This window comes from Bos grunniens, chromosome 4 (assembly GCF_055505025.1).
Source record: "Bos grunniens cultivar Pamir isolate PY7600 chromosome 4, Bosgru_T2T1.0, whole genome shotgun sequence".
NCBI lineage: Eukaryota > Metazoa > Chordata > Mammalia > Artiodactyla > Bovidae > Bos > Bos grunniens.
In genome coordinates, this window is record NC_141168.1 from 66,450,836 (window position 1) to 66,477,256 (window position 26,421).

The 26,421-nt window shown below is 37.4% G+C and overlaps 1 protein-coding gene across 12 annotated transcripts in view; it reads left to right on the plus strand.

The window, feature by feature from the left end:
* The window catches only part of LOC147374282 (uncharacterized), a 165,241-nt gene that overhangs the window by 17,812 nt on the left and 121,008 nt on the right, over nt 1-26,421 (plus strand). For 2 of the 12 annotated variants that reach the window (XM_086396716.1, XM_086396714.1), the window contains exon 3: nt 19,645-19,717. The exons of 7 other annotated variants lie outside the window; for them this stretch is intronic. In XM_086396716.1, coding sequence (XP_086252842.1) covers nt 19,645-19,717 — 73 coding nt within the window. Of the gene's footprint in view, nt 1-5,164; nt 6,290-6,885; nt 7,087-19,644; nt 19,718-23,003; nt 25,609-26,421 lie in introns of those variants that run through there. 3 more of the 12 variants (XR_015162593.1, XR_015162594.1, XR_015162591.1) reach the window with 3 other exon arrangements.

Consider the following 26,421-nt stretch of genomic DNA (forward strand, 5'->3'; position numbering starts at 1 on the left):
CACAGCAATAGCTACCTGTTACAAAGAATAAAAAGATAAAATTTGATCAAGATTAACATTCTTTTGGCACCCTCCTTTCTTCCTGTAAACATTGTTAAGGCAAACTTGAAGACACATCTCATATGTTGCATGGAAGACGACTTCTGACTACTGATGTTTAAATTGGGGTGTCAATTCTCGACACCATTCATGCTTCACATATGATGTACTTCTCTTTAAAAAAATAGATGAAGACTATTTTCTAGGCAGATCTTCAAAATTTGACTCATTATCTTCCATCTCATCTTCTACTTTGACCCCTGAAAAATTATCTCGTTTTGGCTATCACCCTGTGTTTAATCACACTACAAAAACAGAGACAAGTGGGGAAATCATTAGAAATCAGGATAGGAATAATTCAGTTCTACCTTATTGTTCAGTAAAACATCGTGACCTAATCCTAAGACTTTTTTAGCTAATGTTTTGACTCACTGAGCTGTGACGGATTATGTCATCGGAAACTGTGCAATGACAGTGTTTCTCCAACACAACTTTATTAAGTGGTACTAGAATAGGGCCTAATTAAGGAGATTTTGAAGTTTTAAATCTCATCATTAGCACCAGTCACCATATTGTTTGTTGAAGATGCTTTCTTTCTGCCCACTGGAGTGTGTCCAGGTTAAAAAAAAAAAAGGTCATTAACTATAACCCTTAAGATATATTCCTTATCCATCATCTTTTAACCTCACTTGGAATTAGAAAATAACCGTTTACAGGTCTCAAAGTCATTTGTGACTGCTCATCGGTATTAAAATACTGATAGCTGATTGTGACACAGGCATTACAGAAAGACTGCTTTCTATCCCGTTTTTGATCTTTTGAGATTTAATTAAGCTCAAGTACAAAGTATGATAGTGTCTGTAGAAACCCTCTGAATTACTCATCAATCAATATTTCTGGAAGAACTTTGTCAGATATTATAGGAGATGTAGAAATTTTAGCAGTTGTATTCTCTATGCCAGAAGAGTTTATAATTTGGTGAAGGCAGCAAGATCAAAATATATAGAAAGTTAAACTGGATTGTGATGATTCTTGTAATGTCTAAGGTCAGTTTATGATTAGGAGCCAACTTTATGACATAGATCACTAGTCCTGTGGATTCAGGTAAAGGAAGGGACACTGAGTATTTGGATGATAAGACACCCAGGAAGACAAGGACTTACAGTGAAACTTGGAGGTTGGGTAGAGTTTATTCAGTAAGGCTAAAGCAACAAATAGTGCAATTGAGAAATGGCTTGTGCTTACTCCATAAAATAGTTTTATGACTCCCTGAAAAGCTATAGGAAAATTATTTAGGTTAATACAGGTTGAACTGGTAATTCAATAAAATCTATACTTAGCATTTCACATGTTTACTATTCCATTACTTCTTATATTGTCTGTGTTAGTTTTCTAGGACTGTTATACAAAATATGCAGACTAGGGGGCTTTAACAAGAGATATTCATCTTCTCACGGCTCTGGAGGCTAGAAGTTTAAGATCAAGGTGCCAGCAGGTTTGGTTTCTTCTGAAGCCCTTCTCCTTGTCTTGCAGATGACTGCATTCCTACCATGTCTTCATGTGGTTGCCCTCTGTACATGCACACCACCAGTGTCTCTTTGTATATTTGAATTTCCTCTTCTAAGGACATCAGTTAAATTGAATTGGAGCCACCCTAAGGCCTAATATTAACTTAGTCACTTCTTTAAGGCCTTGTCCTCAAGTATAGTCACGTTCTGAGTACTGGGATTTAGGGCTTCACATATGAATTTTGAGAGAGACAGTTCAATAAATGGCACTATTTTTATCATTGATTACCAATCACATGTTGATAATTGGAGTAAAATATTAGCATTTTCCCCCATGAATTAAGACTACCAATGGGTATCATGCCCACCCTCACCCACTTCTCTCCCAGACCACCTGTTACTCAAGTCCTGTCTCTTCATCTCATTCTTCCTCTGCCCACTTCAGTCACAAACACTCTAGACTTTTCTGCCACTGATTCCTTTATAAGAAAGCTACTCTACCTGACTAACTACTAGACCATTGCTTTACACTGGAATCTCCCATGGATCTTTTAAACTTGTATTGTTAAGCATTTTGTTTAATTTGTATGTGGGAGAGTTTTTAAAAGTTCTTCAGGTGAATTCTAATGTGCAGCAGAGTTGATGAACCACTGATGTAGGAGAAAGGAAGAGTCATTTTGCTACTAGACAGTATTGGGGATGTGAAGGTGAGGGGTTTATAATGGTAATTCTGGTCTTGATGGAGTATATTTTATAATCATAAGAAATGATCCTACTCAAATGAATAGCATCAAACCAAATGAGATGGTTGTTTAGAACATTCAGAAGGTACCAAATAGGTGATGTGACCCCCAAGGGAAGTGGTTAATGGTACATTGTGTATTATTTCATAAAGGCATACCTAGTTACAATTTAGAAATGTTGATCTCTATGTCTCCATAATCCCTCCCATAACCATCCTTAGAAAATTCTAGAATTGTTAGAGCAGGAACACAATTTTGGGATTCCTTCTGACTCCCAAACTGTGGGTTCTTGCAAATCAAAAAGGAAGGCCTCAAGAGTGTGGCACTTTGACTTTCTACCACTAATATGGTAGAAAGTCAATAAGGGAGATACCAAATGTCACAAAGAAGCTGAAACAGAGTCCAAAGACTTCCTTGCCCTTGGAGCCAAACCAAACAAAGAGATTGTGTCATTACTATTGAGCAAAGGCCTTCAAAGGATCATGGCCATCACCGACCCCATCTAGCAGGACAGTATCCATGCTCTGAGCCTGTCTTTGCAGGTGTTAACATGCCCTCTTTTAGATATTAACATACCTTTTAACTAGTGGTCCTGAACACTTAGAAGCCTGTCCCAAAACACAGTGGGTGGAGTTCTTAACCCTCAGTGGAAAAGTGTTGTCCAAGGGAAAGTGAATTTGGGAGAGTCAGTTGAGAAAAAGACTGAAAAAGTATAGCCAGAGGAAATTGATCCTGAAACATCAGAGTCATTGTAAATAAGCACGCAATAATTATTTTCACAGGGGTCTTTGTACTGTTGTGTTAAATTTACTGAGCTATAAAATGATACAGAAAAAAGGTCTTCTCAGTTATATTCCCAAATTAATACAAACAAAATCAAACTGCCAATTACCCTAAATTATAAGAGCTGTTTTTAAATACACTTTTTCAAGGGCATTCATAGGTTTCAAGGAATTCTGATGTGCAGACATTTAGATTCCTTACCATCTGAGCCACCAGGGAAGCCTGATGTAGGTTGCTGCTGCTAAGCTGCTTTAGTCGTGTCCGACCCTGTGCGACCCCGTAGACGGCAGCCCACCAGGCTCCCCCGTCCCTGGGATTCTCCAGGCAAGAACACTGGAGTGGGTTGCCATTTCCTTCTCCAGTACATGAAAGTGAAAAGTGAAAGTGAAGTCGCTCAGTCGTGGCCGACTCTTAGAGACCTCATGGACTGCAGCCTACCAGGCTCCTCCGTCCATGGGATTTTCCAGGCAAGAGCACTGGAGTGGGGTGCCATTGCCTTCTCCAGATGTAGGTAATAAAGGACAATTATTAAAACTTAAGAAAGGGCAGTATCATTGGTGGGATTGCTTCTTGATGTCAGAACTTTATGTCCTTGTGCAGGATCAGGATAGACTGCTCAAGTCAACTTGAGAATCTGTGTGTCCTAAGAAGAAAAATGGAAGAATGTATTTCCGAATTTGAGTTCTGCATTTTTTTAGCTGGCAAATATAATCAGCTTTCATGTTGCCTTCTTTCCTAATTTCCAAACTGACAGTGGATAGTATACGTCTGGTTTTCCAGAAACATAAAGGAACTCAGCAGCAATTTCAGCAGAAATATTACAGTTAATAAGGTGATAGTGATGGGAAGAGAAAAAATGAAGATCATTATAAAATAGAGGTCCATAAAAATCATACCATCAAACAAACCATTCTATTCATATTGCTAGCTTTTGATTTCTTATGCCCTAAGTTTCTGGGGCCATATCAGTATTTTTCAGGAGAAAATGTTCCCTGGACTAGTCTTTATCATCATTTCTTGGAAATATCTGACATACTTCTGTTCAAGTAGAAATATACATAAATGCACAGGTTGGCCATGATGTTAAAAATTCTGAATTCAAAGTCAAAATGACAAATTTAACTTTGAGGTTTACTTAGCGCTTTTAAAATTTTTATTAGCAATAACACTTCTGCCTGGTCCACTTCATTCAGGAAAAAACCACTGACTTCATCTACACTGCTCAGAACTAACTGCATTCCTACAAGTCCACTTTAGAAATGATTTATACTTCAAACCTACAGAACCACCATTCATTTCTTCCTTGAATTTATAGAGCTATAGTGTGGTATCCACAGATCAAGCTCCTGAAATCTCTCTCAATGCTCTGAATCTTCATAACCATCTTTATCTTCATTTAACTTAGAATGCTCATACGTTGCACTTTGAGTAGGGTTATCATTTGCTCTCCAGTGATCAGACCCTTGACACATTATTCATTTGTTGCTAATATAGTTTTCTTCATTTTCCCAAATTCACGGGTTATTTTTTCTATTATAATTCAAACGTCCTGCCTGGAAAAGCAGATTTGACAATTCACAGCAAAGCCATCACCTCACACCTTCTAAGAAGAAGAGAAGAGTATAGAACACACCACATTCTCTAAATAGTAAATGAGTTCAGGTTTTCTGCTGCTATTAATAGTTTTGTTTTATCTTGCGGGAAACTTTGTACATCCTTATTAAGATATTCAGCATAAATGGCTCCCTGGCAACCATAGATTGTGCTATCACCACAGTAACCTTGAAACCTACCTAGCTCTCAGAAAATAGCTTGCCCCTGAAGACAGCACCTGTTGGACACTGGGTACTAAGGATCCCTTACAAATCAATACGTTCTGTTTTGGGGTGAGTTTTGACATTTTGTGTAGCCTGCTTGGTGCTTTTTTACATGAACTCGTTTATAGTAAAAGTGCCATCAGATTACATAGTCGTGTATTAGCTGGCCAAATCAATTTTCTAGTTAATTAAGCTAAATGTTGATCTAGTATTGCTTCAGTCCAGTGTGGAATTTTGCACTTAACAGTGCTTTTTATTTCTTTCCCTGTCGTAGTTGCTCTGACTGAGGAAACATCAAGACATTCGTTGATGATGAAGTGCATTTTGGCAATGATAGATCATTTCCTTCCATCTTCCACTTTGTTTTGCTCTATCTTGCAAACTCCTGCCATAATTCAGGAGCAGTGGGCCACTGTCAGCTTCTGTTTGATGCCATCCCTGACAGGGCCTACAGGCCAGCCGTACTCTGGTTTTCTGCCCTTGTCTAGCACTGTATCTCCACATTCCCATATTGTCTTATATGTTTTTAATTGTTATCATTTTGTTCTCCAGATTATAAGGTCAAAGTCAATTCAGTGGTAGTAAATAACTCCCTAAATCTCAGTGGTTTGACAGGACAAGATTTTGGGGCTTTTTTGTTGCTTTGAAATCTGGTGGAGGTGAAGTGAGCCTCCTCCATCTTGCAGATTTATTGTTCAGAGCTCCCAAAGGAGGGTGAGATCTGAAAGGTCATGAGGAAGTCTCTGAGGACTAGAAGCTGCCTATGTCACTCTGCCCACATTCTGTTGACCAAAAGTCACTCCCTTGGCCACAGATAACCATGAGGGATTCTTAGAAATGCCATTTTCCTGTGGGCCCAGCAAGGGGCAATGGTATAGTGAATATATAGCACTTTTTGTGACCCAAGGTCCTTTTGGGTTTTCATTCTCCTTTCTAGTTTTTAAGATTGTATTTGACACATAGTGGCTACTCAGTACAGGTTTATGAGAAAAGGACTTTTTAAATAAGTTTTTTTTTTTTTTTTTTGTGGATACCATTTGGCAGTATCCTATCAGTGTTGAAAAAATGTAGTTAATTGATTTTCCCTTTTAATATCTAGGATTTAATGCTGCTTCAATAATGTCAATTTCTTAGAATAAAAATGTAGTTTCCATTAAAGTAAGAGGAAGTCAGTTTAGCACTTTTCTTTTTAAATCAAAAACAGCCAAAAGAAAAGGGTTGTATACTGTGTATATGCTATTCCTATTCCTACTTGGTCTATTTCCCTATGGGTGAATTTCTGTTGAATCTAAATGGGTCATATCCCCTTTACTTATTTTTTACTAATATTATTAGCTTGGTGTGAAGTGTTAATTGCTCTCATTACTGACAAAATGATTATTGCTGAAATTATAAATTCATATTTTACACTGAGTAGTAAACGGTATTTTACCATAAAAAAAAATTAGTTTTGAAAATATAATTTTCTCCTATCAATCCACATGAATTACACTTGATATTTTTTCCTTACGTATCTGAATGTCAATTGTTTATATAGTTCCAAATATACCTTGAACTTAAATTTTTTGACTTGACTCTTATAGTTCTCAGATCAAATATCCTCTGACTATAATTCCTTAGTTCAAATTCTCAAGAAAATATATATGATTGACTCAGATGAGTCATAAGTTCATTGAGGTGGGAGAAGGGAGGAGAGGAATAAGGAGGTGGGTGATTGGGAAAGGTGGATCCTTCGTTTGGAGCTAATGTTGAGGGTTCCTTTCTATCTACCTTATGATTCAAGTTACTCTGACTCTTGATGTCACTTTATTTCTTTCATTGAAGTATAGTTGATTTACAGTGTTGTATTATTTTCAGGTATACAGCAAAGTGAATCATTTATATATACATATATACAATTTTTATATTCTTTTCCTTTATAGGTTATTTTAAAATATTGAATATAGTTCCTTGTGTTATACAGTAGGTCCTGTTGGTTATCTGTTTTATATATAGTACTGCTGCTGCTGCTGCTGCTGCTAGGTCGCTTCAGTCGTGTCTGACTCTGTGCGACCCCATAGACGGCAAGCCCACCAGGTTCCCCCGTCCCTGGGATTCTCCAGGCAAGAACACCGAAGTAGGTTGCCATTTCCTTCTCCAATGCAAGAAAGTGAGAAGTGAAAGTGAAGTCGCTCCATCTTGTCCGACTCCTAGCAACCCCATGGACTGCAGCGTACCAGGCACCTCCATCCATGGGATTTTCCAGGCAAGAGTACTGGAGTGGGGTGCCATTGCCTTCTCCCATATATAGTACTGCATATATGTTAATGCCAAACTCCTAATTTATCCCTCCCCATCTTTTCCTTTGGTAGCCACAAATTTTCTATGTCTGTGGATCTATTTATGTTTTGTATGTAAGTTCATTTCTATCATTTTTTTTCATTCCACATATGAGTGATAACATAGTATTTTTCTATCTGGCTTACTTCACTTAGTATAATAATCTCTAGGTTCATCCATGTTGCTATGAATAACATTATTTCATTCTCTTTTATGGCTGAGTAATATTCATTTGTACAGATATTCCACATCAGTTTGTCTGTTAATGGAAGGTTGCTTCTATGTCTTGCCTATTGTAAATAGTGCTGTAATGAATATCGGGGTCCGTGTATCTTTTTGAATTAAGATTTTCTCTGGCTATATGCCCAGGAGTGGGATTGCAGGGTCATATGGTAGCTCTATTTTTAGTTTTGTAAGGAACTTCCATACTTTTCTCCAGAGTGGCTGCCATTCCCACTAACAGTGTAGGAGGGTTTTTTCCCCTCCACACCCTCTTCAGCATTTATCGTTTGTAGATTTTTGATGGACATTCTGACTGGTATGAGGTGATACCTCATTATAGTTTTGATCTGCATTTCTCTGGTAATTAGTGACATTGAGCATCTTTTCATGTGCTTTTTGACCATTTGTGTATCTTCTTTGGAAAAATGTCTATTTAGATCTTTTATCAATTAAAAACAGTTTGTTTTTTTTTAATTCTTGTGTCACTTGTGAGGGTCTACTCTTCATCCTTCTGTTCTTGATTTTCAGTAGTTACATAATGTGGTCAAACCTTTCCTTACTTGCTTTCCATTCCACCTCTCTCCCTGGACCACTGAGAAAGTACTTGGAAACATCAATCATGGACCCTCCAGGCAAGCAAGCCAGGTGGAAAAACTAAAGCAGAATTGAATAAAGCTCTCCAGTGGCAGAAAAGATTCAAATTATACTCAACAGGCCAGTCTAGGCTGTATTTCCTTTCAAAATTAAGTGCAGTAAATTTCCTTATACTTAGCTTTTTAAACATAAATAAAATGAAATTGGAGGAGGTAGAAAATATTTTGTTTTAAAACACCTGGGTGTTTAATGATCTCAAAAATGACTTTTTGAAGATTATTGACACAACAGCTGATAGTTGAAGATTTTTCTTTAAACTGTATTGGTTGACTTATGTATTTCTCAGTGTTGATTTCTTCATTTCTTATTTTATTTATTTTCCATTCACTCCTGTCTGCCTTCATGTTCAAATCCCAAACTGGTCATTGTTTGAAAGCAGTCCTGCTAAAATTAAATAATGGCCATGTAAAAAGACATTAGCAACTCTGCTCTGTGAACGTGTAGCCATTCTCTGCAGGGCCTCTTGTGCTCCTTCCTTCTGGAGTGCTTTTTGGGCAAAAATGTGTATTTGAAAGGCACGAAGCAAAGCTCATCTGTAAAGTTGACTTCGATGGGAAGGCTTTGGCTTGCATCCAAATTCACTGTCTTGAAATTTGGCATAGCTCGGGTTTGTATTGCTTTTATGAATATACAAAATGCTTAACACAGTTTAAGTGGAAAGTATATCAAAGAAGCTAGGGCCGTGTGGCAAGATGAACAAAACTGCCATTGTGAGAACCTGTAAGAGCTCAGAATCTTCACAGTGCTATTCCAGTATTATTGGTAGAAACACTGCTGAATTTCCATTACGGTAATAAAAATACCTGAAACTGAATCTGTTGAATCTGAGACAGGGAGTTTAAGAAGCACAGCTGACCAAGCAAAGGTGAGGCAGGAAGTGAGTGATCTATCTAAAATGCACGCCTGACCATGCTTTTCGGGGCTTAAAACCCCTTCAGTAGCTGCTCATCACTTACAGAATAAAATCTAATTTGCTTAGCATGATATATAAGGCCCTCCGGGATCTGACCCTTATACCTCTGTCTTGCTTCATCTGTTGCCATTCCCACTTTGTCCATCGTGATGTTAAGGCCATGGAGTACTTGCATTTACTTCCCACTCCTGCCGGTTGCCATCCCCAATGTGTCTTCACACACTGTTCAGATTCACAGCTCTGAATCTTTGGTCATAATTTTTCCTCTGCCGGCAGTGCCCTTTTCAACTTGTTCTGTCACCACCTATCTTGGACATCCCTAGCTCAGTATTTCATCCTCCAAGATACCTCATTATTCAAATAGTCCACTCTTGATGCTCACCTAGCACCAGGGGCATCTCTCTCTTGGCTCTTAAAATATTACTATGAAGTATCATTATGTGCCCCTCTTCTGTACTAAACTGTGTGGATGAAGAAATAAAGCTGGTTGAACACAGTTTCACTGAGTACAAAACCACATGATTTTCTAATAGGGTTTTAGAAAGTCAGTGTTATTTCCTTTATAGAACCCCTAGGAGCTGAAGTATTCTTTACTCATTCACAGTCTTCTAGAAAGACATCCGTGTTCCCTGTAAGTCTCTTCAGGGGGCCCATTTAGTTAAACAGTGAGGAGATCTCCTTTGTAAAAATTGTACTTGATGAAGTCAAATAGGCAAAGCTTGTGTTGGTAATGTTTCCTCAGAAAGGTAAATAATAAGAGTTTTCTGCTCCAACTTTAGAAATGGAAGCTCACAGTCAGAAAATACTGTTTACCCTTCTCATAATTACCCAGCCAGGACCTGGTTTTCCCAGAACGATATACTGAACAAATTGCACATAATACATACAAACATCCTGAAAATGCTGCATATTTAGAACAGAAACACATTTATGTCTCAGAGTGATGCCAGCTAGTTCTCTGGTGCTTTTTTGTTAAGCGTAATTGCAGTTCTTCACAGAAAGCCTGGAGAAGGAGAACAAATGCTTGGCATATTTCCTTTGGTCTTTCAGCGTGTGCGTAATTTATTTGTTTGCCACTGAGAAGCAGTGTGTTGTTCCTGCTGGGCACCGAGGCAGTGTGATAGGTACTACAATTTTGGTCGCATTTGCTTGTACTCAGGCTCATGGGTTGATGAAGTTGGAGTCAGTGTTCTAAGTCTGCATTTTACGTTGCTGGGAGTTGGCACTGTTTCATCTCTCCTCCAGTCCTGTTTCAACGGTGCCCAGTTGGGACTTGTCACAAAGAAGTCTTCCTCCCACAGAGGTCAGGGACGCAACGGGGTCACACGAAGGCAGAGCTCGAGTGAGAATCACTCAGGAGCAAATATACCTCTGAAGGTGAGGGCAGTGCTTTTTTTCTCTCCCAAAAAAGGAGGGAATTTAAGCTTTGCAAGCTTTCTTGAATCATGTATTATAAGCTATATTTTATGAATATGCATTATGTTACCTCTTTTGAACTTCCTTGAAACAAATTCTCATAAATAAACAAGGAATATACCATACTAACTGACAGAGTCATTTAAACTAGATGCATTGTGCTAATGGAGTGAAAAGAATAAAAATTTTCAAGGGCTTCAACCCTCAATTTTAATACATTTCATGGAAATCGGATCAAGCCCTAATTGCTAATTCATCTGAAATTATTAAAAAGAGATTTCAATTACATACCACCATTGAATTTTGATGTACCAAATTAAATTAGGACACTAGATTGTATCTTTTCTTAAATCCAGACCTATTTAAAAGCCTTTTCCTGTAAATTCTGAAAAGGAACTTTGTGTTCAGTTATGTTGCTATAAAAAAAAAAAAATCCCAGCATTAGTACAAAATAGTAGGCTAAATCTCTTAGTGAAGATTTTTAATGACATTTCAGTGTTCCTCTTATAATTACTCTTCATCTAAGATATCCCATAATGATGTTGGACACTCTTGGTTCAGGCTCACTGGCTTGCTTCATTAGCATGTCATTCCCATTCCACATCACAAGATTTAATTGTAATGCCGGATATGCACAGCTCTCCACAGAAGTCTAATCAAAGTGGATTCACTTGTATTATTAATATCAAAAATCAGTCCACTTGCTATTTTTATAAATAAAAGAATCCAGATACATAAATCAGCTGTCATTTATTAGCATGTTACTGGCATATCTGCCAGACATATGAGCAGCCCTATCACAGTTCCTTAGGATTATTTTCATCAAGATTAAAACCCTTCTACATTAAATATACATACTAATTCCTCCATAAAGTAATCAGATTACAGAGCAGGTGACATTGTGTGCTGGAATTCAAATGATTTGCAGTAATGAGCTGGAAAGGTGTGCTTGGAGTCAGACAGAGGAAAGGCAAGAGGAAAGACAAGGGAAAAGGAAGACTTTGGTCTTAAATTCGGGCTTGCATGTAGGTTGTTTTATTGTGTTGCTAACTTCTACTGACTTATTTATTTTTTAATAAGTAAAGACTCAGACAAGCATCCATGATACTTAGCAACCCATGGTGTCAATCATTTATACTATCAAATGCTACATGCTTCTCATTTATTAGCTTGTCTTGTCTTCTTTGTCCACATATCATCTAAAGACAGGGCAGGGAAATATTTCCTGTGGTCGAGTGGTCCTCAAAGATCAAGGCCTGTGGACATTTTTGCTGTTCAATGGGAGTGTTTTATCTTCTTACATTCTCTACCTTTTTGTTCTTGAGACTTCATTCCTTATGAAAATTCAATAAAACACGAATAATACACCAGTACACAGCACAGCTACTCTTACATTCATGAAAAGGATTATAGAATAATACTGTGAAAGTGAAATGAAATGGCTAAAGATGGGCTCAAAGCATGTTTTTACTTCTCATGGCACTTGGAAGCATTAGTTTGAAAACTCCCTTATGGTTTTATAGATGAAAATGTGAAAGCATGAGGACAGCACCTTGATTTTCCACTTTATTTCAAAATACTTTTCTTGACATGTTTTGTAAACAGGAATCCCCAGATTGTTTCACACACACACATACACGCATTCATGCCATATACACAATCACACTATACATACCCCAACTACTGATCTACAACTTGGAAAGCAGTTAAACAGTTGGTGCTAGACTACCCTAGAATAAAGAAATAGACTCAGTTCTCTTGGGATTGTTCTCTTGGGATTCTCTTGGGAATCACCTTGCAGGTGATTTTATTTTTTTCATTTCTAATACTGGGTTACTTTTGCTCTATTACATAGTAACAAAAAACATATCTGACCTACCCTAATGATTTTCAAATACCTCCTTATATACCTTGTATTCTATATAGTGTTTGTATACGTATAGTGTATAGAGTTTGTGACATACATACATATACACATATACACACGTGAATATGCTACTTCATATTGGATTTGGGGCTTCAATTTATTATTCAACAAGAATGCATAATGTTCCTCTTTTTGATTAAATAACAGATGCTTTCATTAGGTCAATTTTTGGTGCAAAAATTACATCTGAACATACATTGTCACCACCTTTCCTGCCTCCTGAGAAGCAACAGTTAGGACTGGACATGAAACAACAGACTGCTTCCAAATCGGGAAAGGGGTACGTCAAGGCTGCATATTGTCACCCTGCTTATTTAACTTATATACAGAATACATCATGTGAAATGCTGGGCTGGATAAAGCACAAGCTGAAATCAAGGTTGCTAGGAGAAATATCAATAACCTCAGATTTGCAGATGGCACCACCCTTATGGCAGAAAGTGAAGAGGAACTAAAGAAACTCTTAATGAAAGTGAAAGAGGACACTGAAAAAGGTGGCTCAAAACTCAACATTCAGAAAACAAAGATCATGGCATCCAGTCCTATCACTTCATGGCAAACAGATGGGGAAAAAATGGAAACAGTGAGAGACTTTATTTTGGGGGGCTCCAAAATCACTGCAGATGGTGAGTACAGCCATGAAACTAAAAGACACTTGCTCCTTGGCAGAAAAGCTATGACCAACCTAGACAGCATATTCAAAAGCAGAGACATTCCTTTGCCAACAAAGGTCTGTCTAGTCAAAGCTATGGTTTTTCCAGTAGTCATGTATGGATGTGAGAGTTGGACTATAAAGAAAGCTGAGCACCAAAGAATTGATGCTTTTGAACTGTGGTGTTGGAGAAAACTCTCAAGAGTCCCTTGGACTGCAAGGAGATCCAACCAGTCAATCCTAAAGAAAATCAGTCCTGAATATTAATTGGATGGACTGATGCTGAAGCTGAAAGTCCAGTACTTTGGCCACCTTATGGGAAGAACTGACTCCCTGGAAAAGACCCCGATGCTGGGAAAGATTGAAGGCAGGAGGAGAAGGGGATGACAGAGGATGAGATGGTTGGATGACATCTCTGACTCGATGGATAATAGTTTGAGTAAGCTCTAGGAGTTAGTGATAGGAAGTCTGGCATGCTGTAGTCCATCAGGTCGCAAAGTTTCCGACACAACTGAGCAACTGAACTGATACATTGTCACGCACCTGCCCGGCAGATTGTGATGAGGATAAAGTGACACTATATATGAGAAGCAATCTTTTAAGGTATAAAGTTCTTAATAACTGATACTGTGATCTGCATAATAAAAATACAATCTCTTTACTGTAAAGGATTTGCCTACAGTACAGGAGATCTGGGTTCGATTCCTGGGTCAGGAAGATCCCCTGGAGAAGGAAATGGCAACCCACTGCAGTATTCTTGCCTGGAGAATTCCATGGACAGAGGAGCCTGATAGCAACAGTCCTCGGGGTCACAAAGAGTTGGACACGACTGAGTGACTAACACTTTGTTTATGTCATGTGTGACCCATTTAAACAGAGCATCTCTACCATGGTGCAAAGTTAAATGGGACAACTTTAAAATAACCCATCCTAAATACCCAGCAAATTAAAATACTGCATTGCCAACAAGGAATGTGTACACATATGTATACACACACACACACACACACACACACACGAATATGCTACTTCATACAGCATTTGGGCCTTCAATTTATTATTCAGTAAGAATGTATTTGACCTTGTATGTTGATGACTCTTTTTTTTCAGAAACTATATTCCACGGCTAGGCTAATCAAACTGTGTACAGTTCATTTGGAATAATTTCTCATCTAATTCCTTTAACTGTTTGGAGACAGAAAGTGGGCCTGTCTTTTGTAGAATAAAAAGTAAACAGCAGCTCCCTTTGTATGATAAGCAAATAGAAAGGCTAACAGCTAATATGCTGATTCAATAACCATTTCGATATTATCCTTTTAACTTACAGACACCCTCGGTATATTTTAAATTATTTTCATCAGCCAGTCAGACATGGCTCAGAAAAGCAATAGGAAAAGAAAATCAAGAAACAACTTTGGTATTATTTATCAAGAATGAATTATTTTATGCTGATTATTTATAAAGGGTCTAGAGTTTAAGAGGGTATGTTGATGTTGATTCTAAAAACTAAAACCTTAATGGGCCAAATAAGCATTAAAGAGGAAAGACAGCCAGTCCTTCTATGGTCACCTTCCATTTACATTTGGGAGCAAATGTAAACCTTATTGGAGAAGTGGACCACCACTCATCCAAGAAATATGTATATTGTTAACATATATTCACTCCAGTACTCATTTTGGCTTACTTCAGCATCTCTAATGGAAAGTAAAAACAGAGGCATTTTGTTGTTGTTGTTATCATTTTTCAAAATCTCTTCAATCCTTCAATAAAAAATAAATTAATTAAAAAATTTTTTGTAATGTTCCTCCCCCCAATCTCTTCCTGTTACCTTTTGAAAATTAAAATTCTCTGGGAAGTGTGTAGTAAGTAATATACTTCTGTGATACACACTGGATATAAATTGAGTTTCATATTTATCTAGAGGGCTTTCCTGGTGGTTCAGGGGTAAAGAATTAGCCTTCCAATGCAGGAGATGTGGGTTCAATTCCTGGGTCTGGAAGATCGCCTGAGAAGTATTCTTGCCTGGGAAATCCCATGGGCAGAGAAGCCTGGTGGGCTACAGTCCATGGGGTTGCAAAAGAGTCAGATAAAACTGAGTAAATAACAACAAATTTATCTAGAGGGTTTTTGTCAGAATATTGAACATGTTACATTAGCCATCATCCTTGTAAACATTCCTGGAGCAGAAACGAAAAGGAAGAGTGAGCAGAATATCACCAGTGTAACAGTTTTTAAAAATTTTATTTAATTTTAGCTGTGCTTGGTCTTCATTGCTGTGCAGGCTTTTCTCTAGTTATGGCCAGTAGGGACTACCCTCTAGCTGCAGTACGCAGGGTTCTCATTGTGGTGGCTTTTCTTGTTGCAGAGCATGGGCTCTAGGGCACACAGGCTTTGGTAGTGCAACTCCTGGGCTCCAGAACACAGGCTCAGTAGTTGTGGCCTATCGGCTTAGTTCTGCAGCATGTGGGATCTTCCCGGACCAGGGATCAAACCCATATCTCCTTCACTGACAGATGTATTCTTTACCACTGAGCCACCAGGGAAGCCCCTGCATTTTTATCATGAAGGTTACCAGATGGGGCCAGAGCATACTGACTGCTAAGAATTCAACATTTACAAGGTAAACCTTTCTCATCAACAGTGGAATTCTCTTGGGGTCTGCAGAATCTTGCCATACAGATAAAGGGGACTGTGGGAAACCTAGGATTAGGGAAGATACTCAAATCATGGACTTAATAAGCAGAGAACTAATACCCGAAACAAAATGACACAATCCTAATAAAAATTCTAGCATAGTTAAATCTCTCAACATTTACACCAAGCATAGTAGCCAGTCAATTCTTTGTATTTTTAAAATGTTAAGTTTGTGCTTTCTCTACAAAGAAACACATTTTGAGAGGACCTTTGCTTTTTTTTTTTTTTTTTTCATAAAAGTTAATACATTTTTATTTTATTTTAATTTTTTTAAAGTTGTTTGAGTAGCATTTATTTTTTTTTTTCATTTATTTTTTATTGTATTGGTTTTGACCTTTGCTTTTAAGCAAGACTATTTTAATTAAAATCTGGTTCAGGGCTTGGACTTGTTTGCAAATCCATTGTTTTAGTGCAGAGAAGAAGTCCCACAGCTTCATCATCTACACTGTGGCTTTGACAGTTATTTTAAATGAGGAAATGCTCAAAATTCTTGAAGCCATGAAACCAGTATCTACTTGCCATTAAAGGAAGTCACATTTGTAGTTTTTCAGCTTTTTCCTTAGAATCTTTATAAATTGTTAAGATTTTCTATTTGTTTGTATCAAAGTTTGCCTGTGATTTCTTCAAAATGTTGTGCTGGGAGAAATGTACTAACGCACTTTCTGAGTTATATTGTCTGTTCCTCTATTGGTCTTTTGTGCAGAAGATGATTCATGTTAATTCACATAAAGAACCAAGAAACTTACCTTGTAGCCAGTTGTGTCTGGACCATCCATTCCTGGCAGAATGCAGTGTTTCCTTGGTTTAATCAAATACCACCCTTTTGGGGGAGCATTTTGTTTAAATATAGCATATATGTCAATTTATGTATTAGTCATTTAACTCAGGGTGTTTTGTTAAACATATTTTAATGTTCTAAACTTTTTAGTTCAGAAACATACTATTAAGACACTGTTGTTCAGTCGCTAAGTCATGTCCACTTCTTTTGTGACTCCATGGACTATAATCCACCTGGCTCCTCTGTCCATGGGATTTCCCAGGCAAGAAAACTGGAGTGGGTCGCCATTCCCTTGTCCAGGGAATCTTCCCAACCCAGAGATTGAACCTGCCTCTACTGCATTGCAAGCAAGTCTTTTACTACTGAGCCACCAGGGAAGCCCATTGAAGGCATGATTTTATCAATATTCTTATAAAACCATATTAAGAATATTTTTCTCCAGGGTGGTAGTCCTAAATAACTCCAGATTGCATAAATCTAGTTTTCTCAGGATAATCACTTTGAAGAGTTCTTTAAATTGTACTTTCTGTGGGATTAGGAGCCCTGGATTTTATTCCTCCACATTGTGTTTGTCAGCATCCCTAATGTAGTGTAGTTGTTGATCAGGGGAACTTTCTTGACAAGCCAAACTTGGAACCTGGCAGGTGGGGGTGGGGAAGGGCATGATTGATTGCCTCATCTATTTACTTTTATCTCTGTTGAGAATTAACTTAGATATCAAGTCATCAGGGAATCCAAGATAAAAATTAGGCATAGATATCAACCTATATTCCCCCTAAGTTCCTTCTTGCTTATATCAAACAACATTGCCTCTGGATTCCTAACACATGCATGTCCTATTTGCCCTGAACTTCACCTAGGACCTCTGAGCTGAGGATTTTCACCTCTGAGTTTCCTATTTTATAATTACTAGAAAATATACATTTATAGATGATGATGTTAGAAAGTGATCAGACTCAGTGGTGGAGGTTAAAAACATGATCAAAAACAATCCCACACCACTAGAAGGATTTTGAAGTAGCCAATTACTCTCTAACAGTTTCTAATTTCTAAATTTCAAAGACTGTATTGCTTGTACTTTGTGCTAAATTGGCATATTTTTAATGTTCAGTCCAAGTGAGATCAACCACCTAGAGTACTAAAACGCATTAATTTTGTAGTGAAGACCATTCATTATTGGTTCAGTCATTCTCCATATGTTTGGGATTCCGAATATCTCTTACCTTGAGAGTTTCCACACAAGGAGTAACAGGCCTGAAGCCCCAACCCTAGCCTTTCCCCTAAGACAGTCCTACAAAGAGATACCTCATATGTGACTGGAAGACAAACTTCAGTTGCATTTATTGAACTTTCTTTGTCCTGTTCTTTCTTCCACTCCATTTCTCCCCTTCCCACAAATGCTGCCAAAAATAGACTCTTGAGGAAGCCTTGCCAGTGGCGTGAGAAATGAATGCTTCTGTCAAGGGTGTCTTCTACCAATGCTCCCCGAGTTTCTGTCGTTGTAGCTCAATGAGGTGCTGAACTCTCTGCAGATCTGAGGAACATAATGTCTTCCAAACTCTGGACCACAGGTGATCTCAGAGCTACTCCTAGGTTCTTCATGGGTCTGACCCATCTGCTTCTGAATCTGAAACCTTTTCTCAAGGAGGATCAAAATAGTACGTAGGTGCTTAAAAATGTATAATGCCTTTGCATTTCCCTCCATGCTTACTTCTCATCACATCCACCACAAAATTTTTTATTCTTTCCTCCTACAGTTAAAAATAGTCTCTTTTCATGAAAATGGAAACAAAACAGAATGAGAGTGTTGATGGTGGCAGGCTATTGTACACACTAAGGACAGAGGGTTTTTTGTTTTGAATACTTAACAATGTGCAACATCTTTTGTAGATGCTTTACTCTCCCAATGCCACAAAATTACTCATGATCCAAGATTAAGAACAGTGATAATAGATTGTGCTCATCTCTTTATCCTACACTATTTGCAATAATAATACAACACTCCCGAGTAAGATAGTGATACTTCTGATTTTCTGTGGTTTAGTTAACAATCGCAGACTATTCTATTGGAACCAGGGAGAATAGAAAAATATGATGCTTAGTTTTTAGTATTCCTCTAAAAATTTCATTTTTTCCTGATCTAATTTAACCACACTGTTTCCTGTTTCATTTTTTTCTTCCTTTGTTTCTTATCATTCACCTATAACTCCCTATTCTGAGAGGTCAGAGATAGAGGACAATGTACAAATTTAGGAAATGATAAAAGTGGCCTTTCAACACATTGTGGAAAAGATGGATTATTCAATAAATGGTATTGGGACAACTGGCTAGCCATTTGGAAAAAAGTGAAACTAGAGCTTTGTCTCACTCCTCACTCACAATAAATTCTAGTTAGCTCAAGAATTTGAGGGAAAAAAAATGAAATCATTTAAGACCTGGAAAGAGCATGGTGGTTAAAAACGGTTTAGGGCATGTAAGCATAAAACCGAAAAGTTGTAAGTAAATGTATTAATAGGTTAAACTAATTAAAACAATAAAAATTATCTACCTAGACAAAACAGTTTGGATAAAATAGAAAGAGGAATAAAAGACCCAAAAAATATTTGTAAATTGGAGGGTAAAGAAAATAATTTCTGAAAGTAGTCATGAATAGGTAATTTATAGAAAGAAATTCAAATGGACAATAAACATAAAAAGCATGCTTTTAGTTAACAAAAAGTAATAATTTAAAGAAAATAAAATGAGTATGGTAATGAGATTTTTTAATCTTATCAGTCTGACCGAAAAAAATGAAAGTTGTTTCAAATCTGGTGTTGAGGAAGATTTGGGGAAGCAGGTGTTGATCTGCATGTTGGCAGAAACAGAAATTTGTCCAGTCTTCCAGTAGAGCAACTTACAACAATTGACTTCAAGCATTTATTCTGAAGATATAATGCAAAAATATTTACAGTTCATGTGTAAAGATGTTATTTGAAGGCTATGTTATATTGACACAAAATCTGAAAATATTTTCTATATCCTTTATGGGGAATTGATTAAAATATTATAGAATTTCTGTAAAGTAGATTATTATGCCGGATGCACAAATGCTTTGCATATTAGCTTCTGCGAAGTGGGGCAACATAAACTAAAGGAGAGTCCAGTCCTGCTAGACTTGTGCTTTTCCTTTTCTGATGCAGTCTTCTAAGGAGAATGGAGTTATGGAGAGTGCGGTTGGAGAGCTCATCGATAGAAACAAATGAGGAGGAAAAGGTGGGTGTAAGGATTATTACTGTGGTCTTTGTGATATTAAAAAAAAGAAGGTTAAGAACTTAGGTTATCTTGGAATTGCTTTTGATTGCTCGCCTCTCTTTTGCTGGGATGACTGTTCTATACTAGGTGTATGTTGACATCTTTATCAGAATTACATAGAACTCACTATATTACCATATGTGAAATAGATAGCCAATGGGAATTTGCTGTATGTCTTGGGGAACTCAAACAGGGCTCTGTGTCCACCTAGAGGGGTGGGATGGGAAGGGAGAGGGGAGGGAGTTTCAAGAGGGAGGGGACATATGTATACCTATGGCTGATTCATGTTAATATTTGACAGAAAACAACAAAATTCTGTAAAGCAATTATCCTTCAATTAAAAAATAAATAAAACTTTTTAAAAATGACAAGAAAAAAATTGAGATAAATTTCCTTTTGTAAATATAAGAAATTTCAGGCCCTTAGGGTTTCCTCTTAAAGCACAGACCTGGGAGTATAAACCAAATGTTTGTACCTTGCCTCAGCATCATTCCTGCAGCCCTTCTCATGGCCCAGTGAAAATTAGTCAAAGGACTGAATTTTCCAAAGGACTACCATTTTCAGTTTAATATGCATATATATTTATTATTTAAATATGAAAGTAAATATTAAAACACTAATCTCCCTGTCAACTTAAACACAATAGTCTTTGTCTAAAATGCAATCATGTTGAAAATTGAACATGTTAAGATCAATAGTCAGGGAACATGACTAGCAAACATTAAAAAATTGGAAGTAAAAATAGGAAAGCATATCATTTATGCTTTATCCAGATACATTGTTTAAGTATTCTCTTTATGCCATGAAGTTCAAACTTTTGGTCTTACCACCCTCTGGTCTCTTAAAAGATTTGAAGACTCCAAAGAACTTTTGTTTATGTGGATAATATCTATTAATATTAATAACAAAATAATTTATAGGTAAATATCTTTTAAATGCCTATTCAGTTCAGTTCAATTCAGTCGCTCAGTCATGTCCGACTCTTTGCAACCCCATGAATCGCAGCACACCAGGCCTCCCTGTTCATCACCATCTCCTGGAGTTCACTCAAACTCATGTCCATCGAGTCGGTGATGCCATCCAGCCAATTCATCCTCTGTCATCCCCTTTTCCTCCTGCCCCTAATCGCTCCCAGCATCAGAGTCTTTTCCAATGAGTCAACTCTGCGCATGAGGTGGCCAGAGTACTGGAGTTTCAGCTACAGCATCATTCCTTCCAAAGAACACCCAGGGCCGATCTCCTTCAGAATGGACTGGTTGGATCTCTTTGCAGTCCAAGGGACTCTCAAGAGTCTTCTCCAACACCACAGTTCAAAAGCATCAATTCTTCGGCGCTCAGCTTTCTTCACAGTCCAACTCTCACATCCATACATGACCATTGGAAAAACCATAGCCTTGACTAGATGGACCTTTGTTCGCAAAGTAATGTCTCTGCTTTTGAATATGCTATCCAGGTTGGTCATAACTTTCCTTCCAAGGAGTAAGCGTCTTCTTAATTTCATGGCTGCAGTCACCATCTGCAGTGATTTTGGAGCCCCCAAAAATAAAGTCTGACACTGTTTCTACTGTTTCCCCATCTGTTTCCCATGAAGTGATAGGACCAGATGCCATGATCTTCGTTTTCTGAATGTTGAGCTTTAAGCCAACTTTTTCACTCTCCTCTTTCACTTTCATCAACAGGCTTTTTAGTTCCTCTTCACTTTCTGCCATATGGTGGTGTCATCTGCATATCTGAGGTTATTGATATTTCTCCCACAATCTTGATTCCAGCTTGTGCTTCTTCCTTTCCAGCATTTCTCATGATGTACTCTGCATAGAAGTTAAATAAACAGGGTGACAATATACAGCCTTGATGAACTCCTTTTCCTATTTGGAACCAGTCTGTTGTTCCATGTCCAGTTCTAACTGTTGCTTCCTGACCTGCATATAGGTTTCTCAAGAGGCAGGTCAGGTGGTCTGGTATTCCCATCTCTTTCAGAATTTTCCATAGTTTCTTGTGATCCACACAGTCAAAGGCTTTGGCATAGTCAATAAAGCAGAAATAGATGTTTTTCTGGAACTCTCTTGCTTTTTCGATAATCCAGTGGATGTTGGCAATTTGATCTCTGGTTCCTCTGCCTTTTCTAAAACCAGCTTGAACATCTGGAAGTTCACAGTTAGTTCAGTTTAAAATAGTAGTTATGTATATATCATTAATGTTTTCTATGAAAAACAACTGTTTTTCCCAAAACAAAGAAGAGAATGTTATTATTTCACATTTTTGTCCAAAATGTCTTTCAAGTCTAGCTAAATAGAACAACCTTTTCATACCTGCACATCTTACAATAAGTTGAATTGGTTTAATCATAGGAAGAAAACTTAGCTCTGCACAGATATATAGTTAGAAAAAAATGAAATATTTTGTTAACCTTTTCAGATAACTGTGAGTATTCTTTGGTATTGCACAAAAACTTGATAGTGGTGGTTTCTTAAAGAAGCTAGATATTATTGAAATGTATAACCTGAAAAAAAGTCAGTGAAATTTCCATGTTGTTACATTGAAATCCATTAATCTATCTCATACTTTAAATTAATCTTTTACCTATATATCTTCTATAAAATCATGCACTGATCATTTAGAAAATTTTGATTTATTGACTTATGTAGACCCTCCAAATGTTGATTCTTTTCATTATGTGATACATATTAAAAAAAAAATTCTCATCACCAATGTTGCTGATATCTTCAGAAAAGACTTTAAATGTTGATAAGCTGTCAAGATCATAGTAGTGATTGCAGATCTTTTAAAATTCAAGTTTTAACTTAAACTGAAATTTTGTCATTGGCAATAACCACTGTCAGATATTCTCTTTGAACTAAGAGGTTATTTGTGGGTATTTTTGAGAAAGATGAGACTTCCCTGGTGGCTCATATGGTAAAGAATCTGTTTGCAATATGAGAGATCAGGTTCCTGGGTAGAGAAGATCCCCTGGCAAAGGGAATGGCTACCCACTCCAGTATTCTTGCCTGGAGCATTTCATGGACAGAGGACCCTAGTGGGCTACAGTCTATGGGGTCATCAAGAGTTGGACACGACTGTGAGATGAACATTCTTAAGAAAATATCTGCCAAATATCTACATCTGGGCTTCCCTGGTGGCTCAGATGGTAAAGAGTCTGCCTGCATTGTGAGAGACCTGGGTTCAATCCCTAGGTCAGGAAGATCCCCTGGAGAAGGAAATGGCAACTCACTCTAGTATTCTTGCCTAGAAAATTCCATGGATGGAGGAGACTGGTGGATTACATTCCATGGGGTCCTACAGAGTCGGACACGACTGAGTGACTAACACAACGTCTACATCTGAATAACCATACTTAGTCTGATAATTGTACTTTCAAGTAAAAATGGGTCATGAAGAGGCAACCAAGTAGGCTCACCGTGGTGTCAAGAGATCACCATAGTACTTCAATATGCGACAAAAGTGCTTTCGTGTGTTTTTCACATTTTATCACACAAAATATTAAAAAGCCATGTACGCAAGGTGTTAATTTTACAAAATTAATAATATAACAGATATTTAATTAATAATAGTTATTATTTCATCAAGGCCATCCTCGAATGAAACTGGCTTTTTTTGTTTCTGTGATTTACTGGGAGAGTATGACGGTTAAAACCAAAACCAAAACCAGGGGCTCTTGGTATGATTTAGTGTCACTCCGTTGATTTGTGCTAAGGTACCAGCAGTTTTACTCATGTTAGTGTTTTTGTACCATCAGTGCAAATGTCAGCACAATAAAACAAACCAAAAAATATCTTAGTATTATTGTAAAAATAGTTTCAACCCCTGGAAACTCTTACAAGAAAGAGTCTCAGGAAGGAATCAAAGGCTGCACTTTGAGAATCACTGGTTTATCATAATCATAGGTATTAAAGGTGAGAGAGTGATAAGAAGTGCTGTTTTAATAACGTGGTGGTGGTGATCTGAAAATAAAGGTCATTACCGAAGTGTAAAAGCTGAAAGTAATCAAAATCTACATTTGCTCAATGGTGTTTAATTCAGAGCTATGCAAAAGTTCCCTTCACAATGGAAACCACTTAGTTTTTAGACTCTTTTTTTCTTCTTTGAAATTATTTCTATATAACCTTATTTATGATAAGTCAAGTGGCTTCCCTCATAGCTCAGTCAGTAAAGAATCTGCCTGCAATGCAGCAGACCTGGGTTCGATCGCTGGGTCAGGAAGTCTTCTTCCCTGGAGAAGGAAATGGCAACCCACTCCAGTATTCTTGCCTGGAGAATCCCATGGACAGAGGAGCCTGGCAGTTTCTAGTTCATGGGGTCGCAAAGAGCCAGACACGACTTAGCAACTAAACCACCAAGAGTTCTATAAAATACAGTTATTACTATAGCATGAATGTTGAAGACACACCGCGATAACAGCAGGCGTTTATCAACATGACAATAGGCATAGAGTGTTCCTTGAATCAGTCATCACCTTCTTCCTTCTTGTGACAATGAAGCAAATATTCCTCCTAGTAGTATCAGGTTAATATTAATTAACCTCCTATTAATACTGCCCCTATCAAGCCCAGATTCCATCATTTCCCAAATTCTCAGTTATTTCATTTTCTGTAATGCTCTTATTCTTGTAATGTAAAACTCCGTACATTGGGTCATCTCTATCAACATATAAACATTCTTTCTTATCTCTGGTCTTAGAAGAAAAACAACAACAGCAAAGAAAACCCTACCTTCTCACCATCTTCTCCGCAATTCAGATTTCTCATCCTTGAGGCTCTCTATTCAATTTGTTCGTATATGATGCCCACCCTGGTATGCTGCTACCCTTGTCTTACTTAAGATCTCTCCTGTCCAGGACACCAGAGACGTCCATGTTGTCAAAGCCAGTGGTCACCTGTGTTCTTATCCTTATTCTTCCTGAGTTCTAAGAGTCACTCAGAACAGTGTACAATATTTTTTCCTTGTTTCTTCTTTTGAATCTAGCAGCCCCACTCTTTATTGGTTCTCTTCCTCATTCACTGGTGCTTCCTGACCAGTCTCCTTTGCTTCCCTATCAGACTCTACATATGGGCTTCTTCTTGGTTCTAAGCTCTTTCCTTTCTCTGCCCTCTCTCCTTTAACCTACTCCAACTTCGTGCTGATGATTCCTACACGCAGCTATCCATCCCAGGTTTTCCTCTGATCGCCATCCTCATGTTTTCGGCAGCCTTCATGACATCACTCTTTGGACCTCAGTGACTTGTAGATGTCTCAAAATAGTATGTTCAAAATGTAAATATTAATTTATTCTGCTGCAGAACTGTCCCCTTCCATCTTCTACATTACAGTGAATGACACTATCTTCTACACATTCTTCCAGCCAGATTCTTAGGCATCGTCCTGTATTCTTCCCTTTTCCTCAAACTCATGTCTTCAATATTCAAAAATGTTGCATATTCAATTAATACCTAGGTTAAGAATGTCAAGTTCTATACTCTATGTATTCTGTACTGTAAAGTATTGTCACATATTCTCTGTTTATGTACGAGACCCTTGGGACTTTATATGTAATTAAAAATACATAGCCCGCTGGCCCTGTGGCACTTTGAGATCATAACTTACAGAGTCAGTGATGGAGGTGCAAGTCTTATTTTATGAAGAAGTTCCAGAGTTCTACTCCCTAAAATGATCTGATTGTGCCAGTATACATTTTTTTTTCATAAGAAATAAAATGGAAATCGTGATACTTTTAAATATTCCTGATGTTTTTATTTCTTACATACATATGTTAGACTATAACAAAGTAATCTTCATAGCCACTGCTTCAACACTCCTACTTATCTGAAACCAAGTTGATAACAAATTGTTTCACTCTCTATTAAGCATAGTGAAAGCGGAGAGACATCACAGTAATCTTCTAGAACTAATAAATGACACCATTTGTGCGTCTTTTCTCTCTAGCACCACACTGCCCTTGATTTTTAAACAATTGCCACTCTTTATTCTTTTCACAGTATCTAATGTTTCTCCTCTTAAGTTTTGTTTCAACATTGATATTTCCACATTCTTTCTGAGAGGCACAAAGCTGCAGATGATATAAATAACCTCACATAGATTTTTTGGATCAATCTCAAAAAATAACTTCTAAAACTCTTAAACTGCTGACTACTTTTATTTAGTCTTCAAGTGCTGATAGATGAATGATAAATCTATTTAAAGGTAATTATTTGGCTTCCACATATTCCCACTGATGTTAATAGATGTTTAATTATGCACTGTGAGCATAGAAAACAAGGGCGGGCAAAATAAATGTTGGCATGTTCTCTATTTCTTTGTGTATTAATCATTGGTGGTACATGCTTTCTTCTCACAATGTCTTGCTCTGTGAGTTTGAACTGCTTGTTCAGTCTTTCACCACAAAGCTGAGGAGAGTTTTATTATTTCTGCTTCTAAAGAACAAACATTTTGAATTTTGGTACAGTCATAAGAATACTGATTAAAAATGTTTTCCTCTCTGTGAATCATAAGCTGATTTTAAAAAATCCAATTATTGTTAAAAAATCATGGATGGACTTGGAGAATATTACGCTTAGTGGAAGACAAATACTGTCTGATATCACTTATATGTGGAATCTAACAAAAACACTAGTAAGTAAAAGAAAAAAGAACCAGACTCACAAATATAAAAA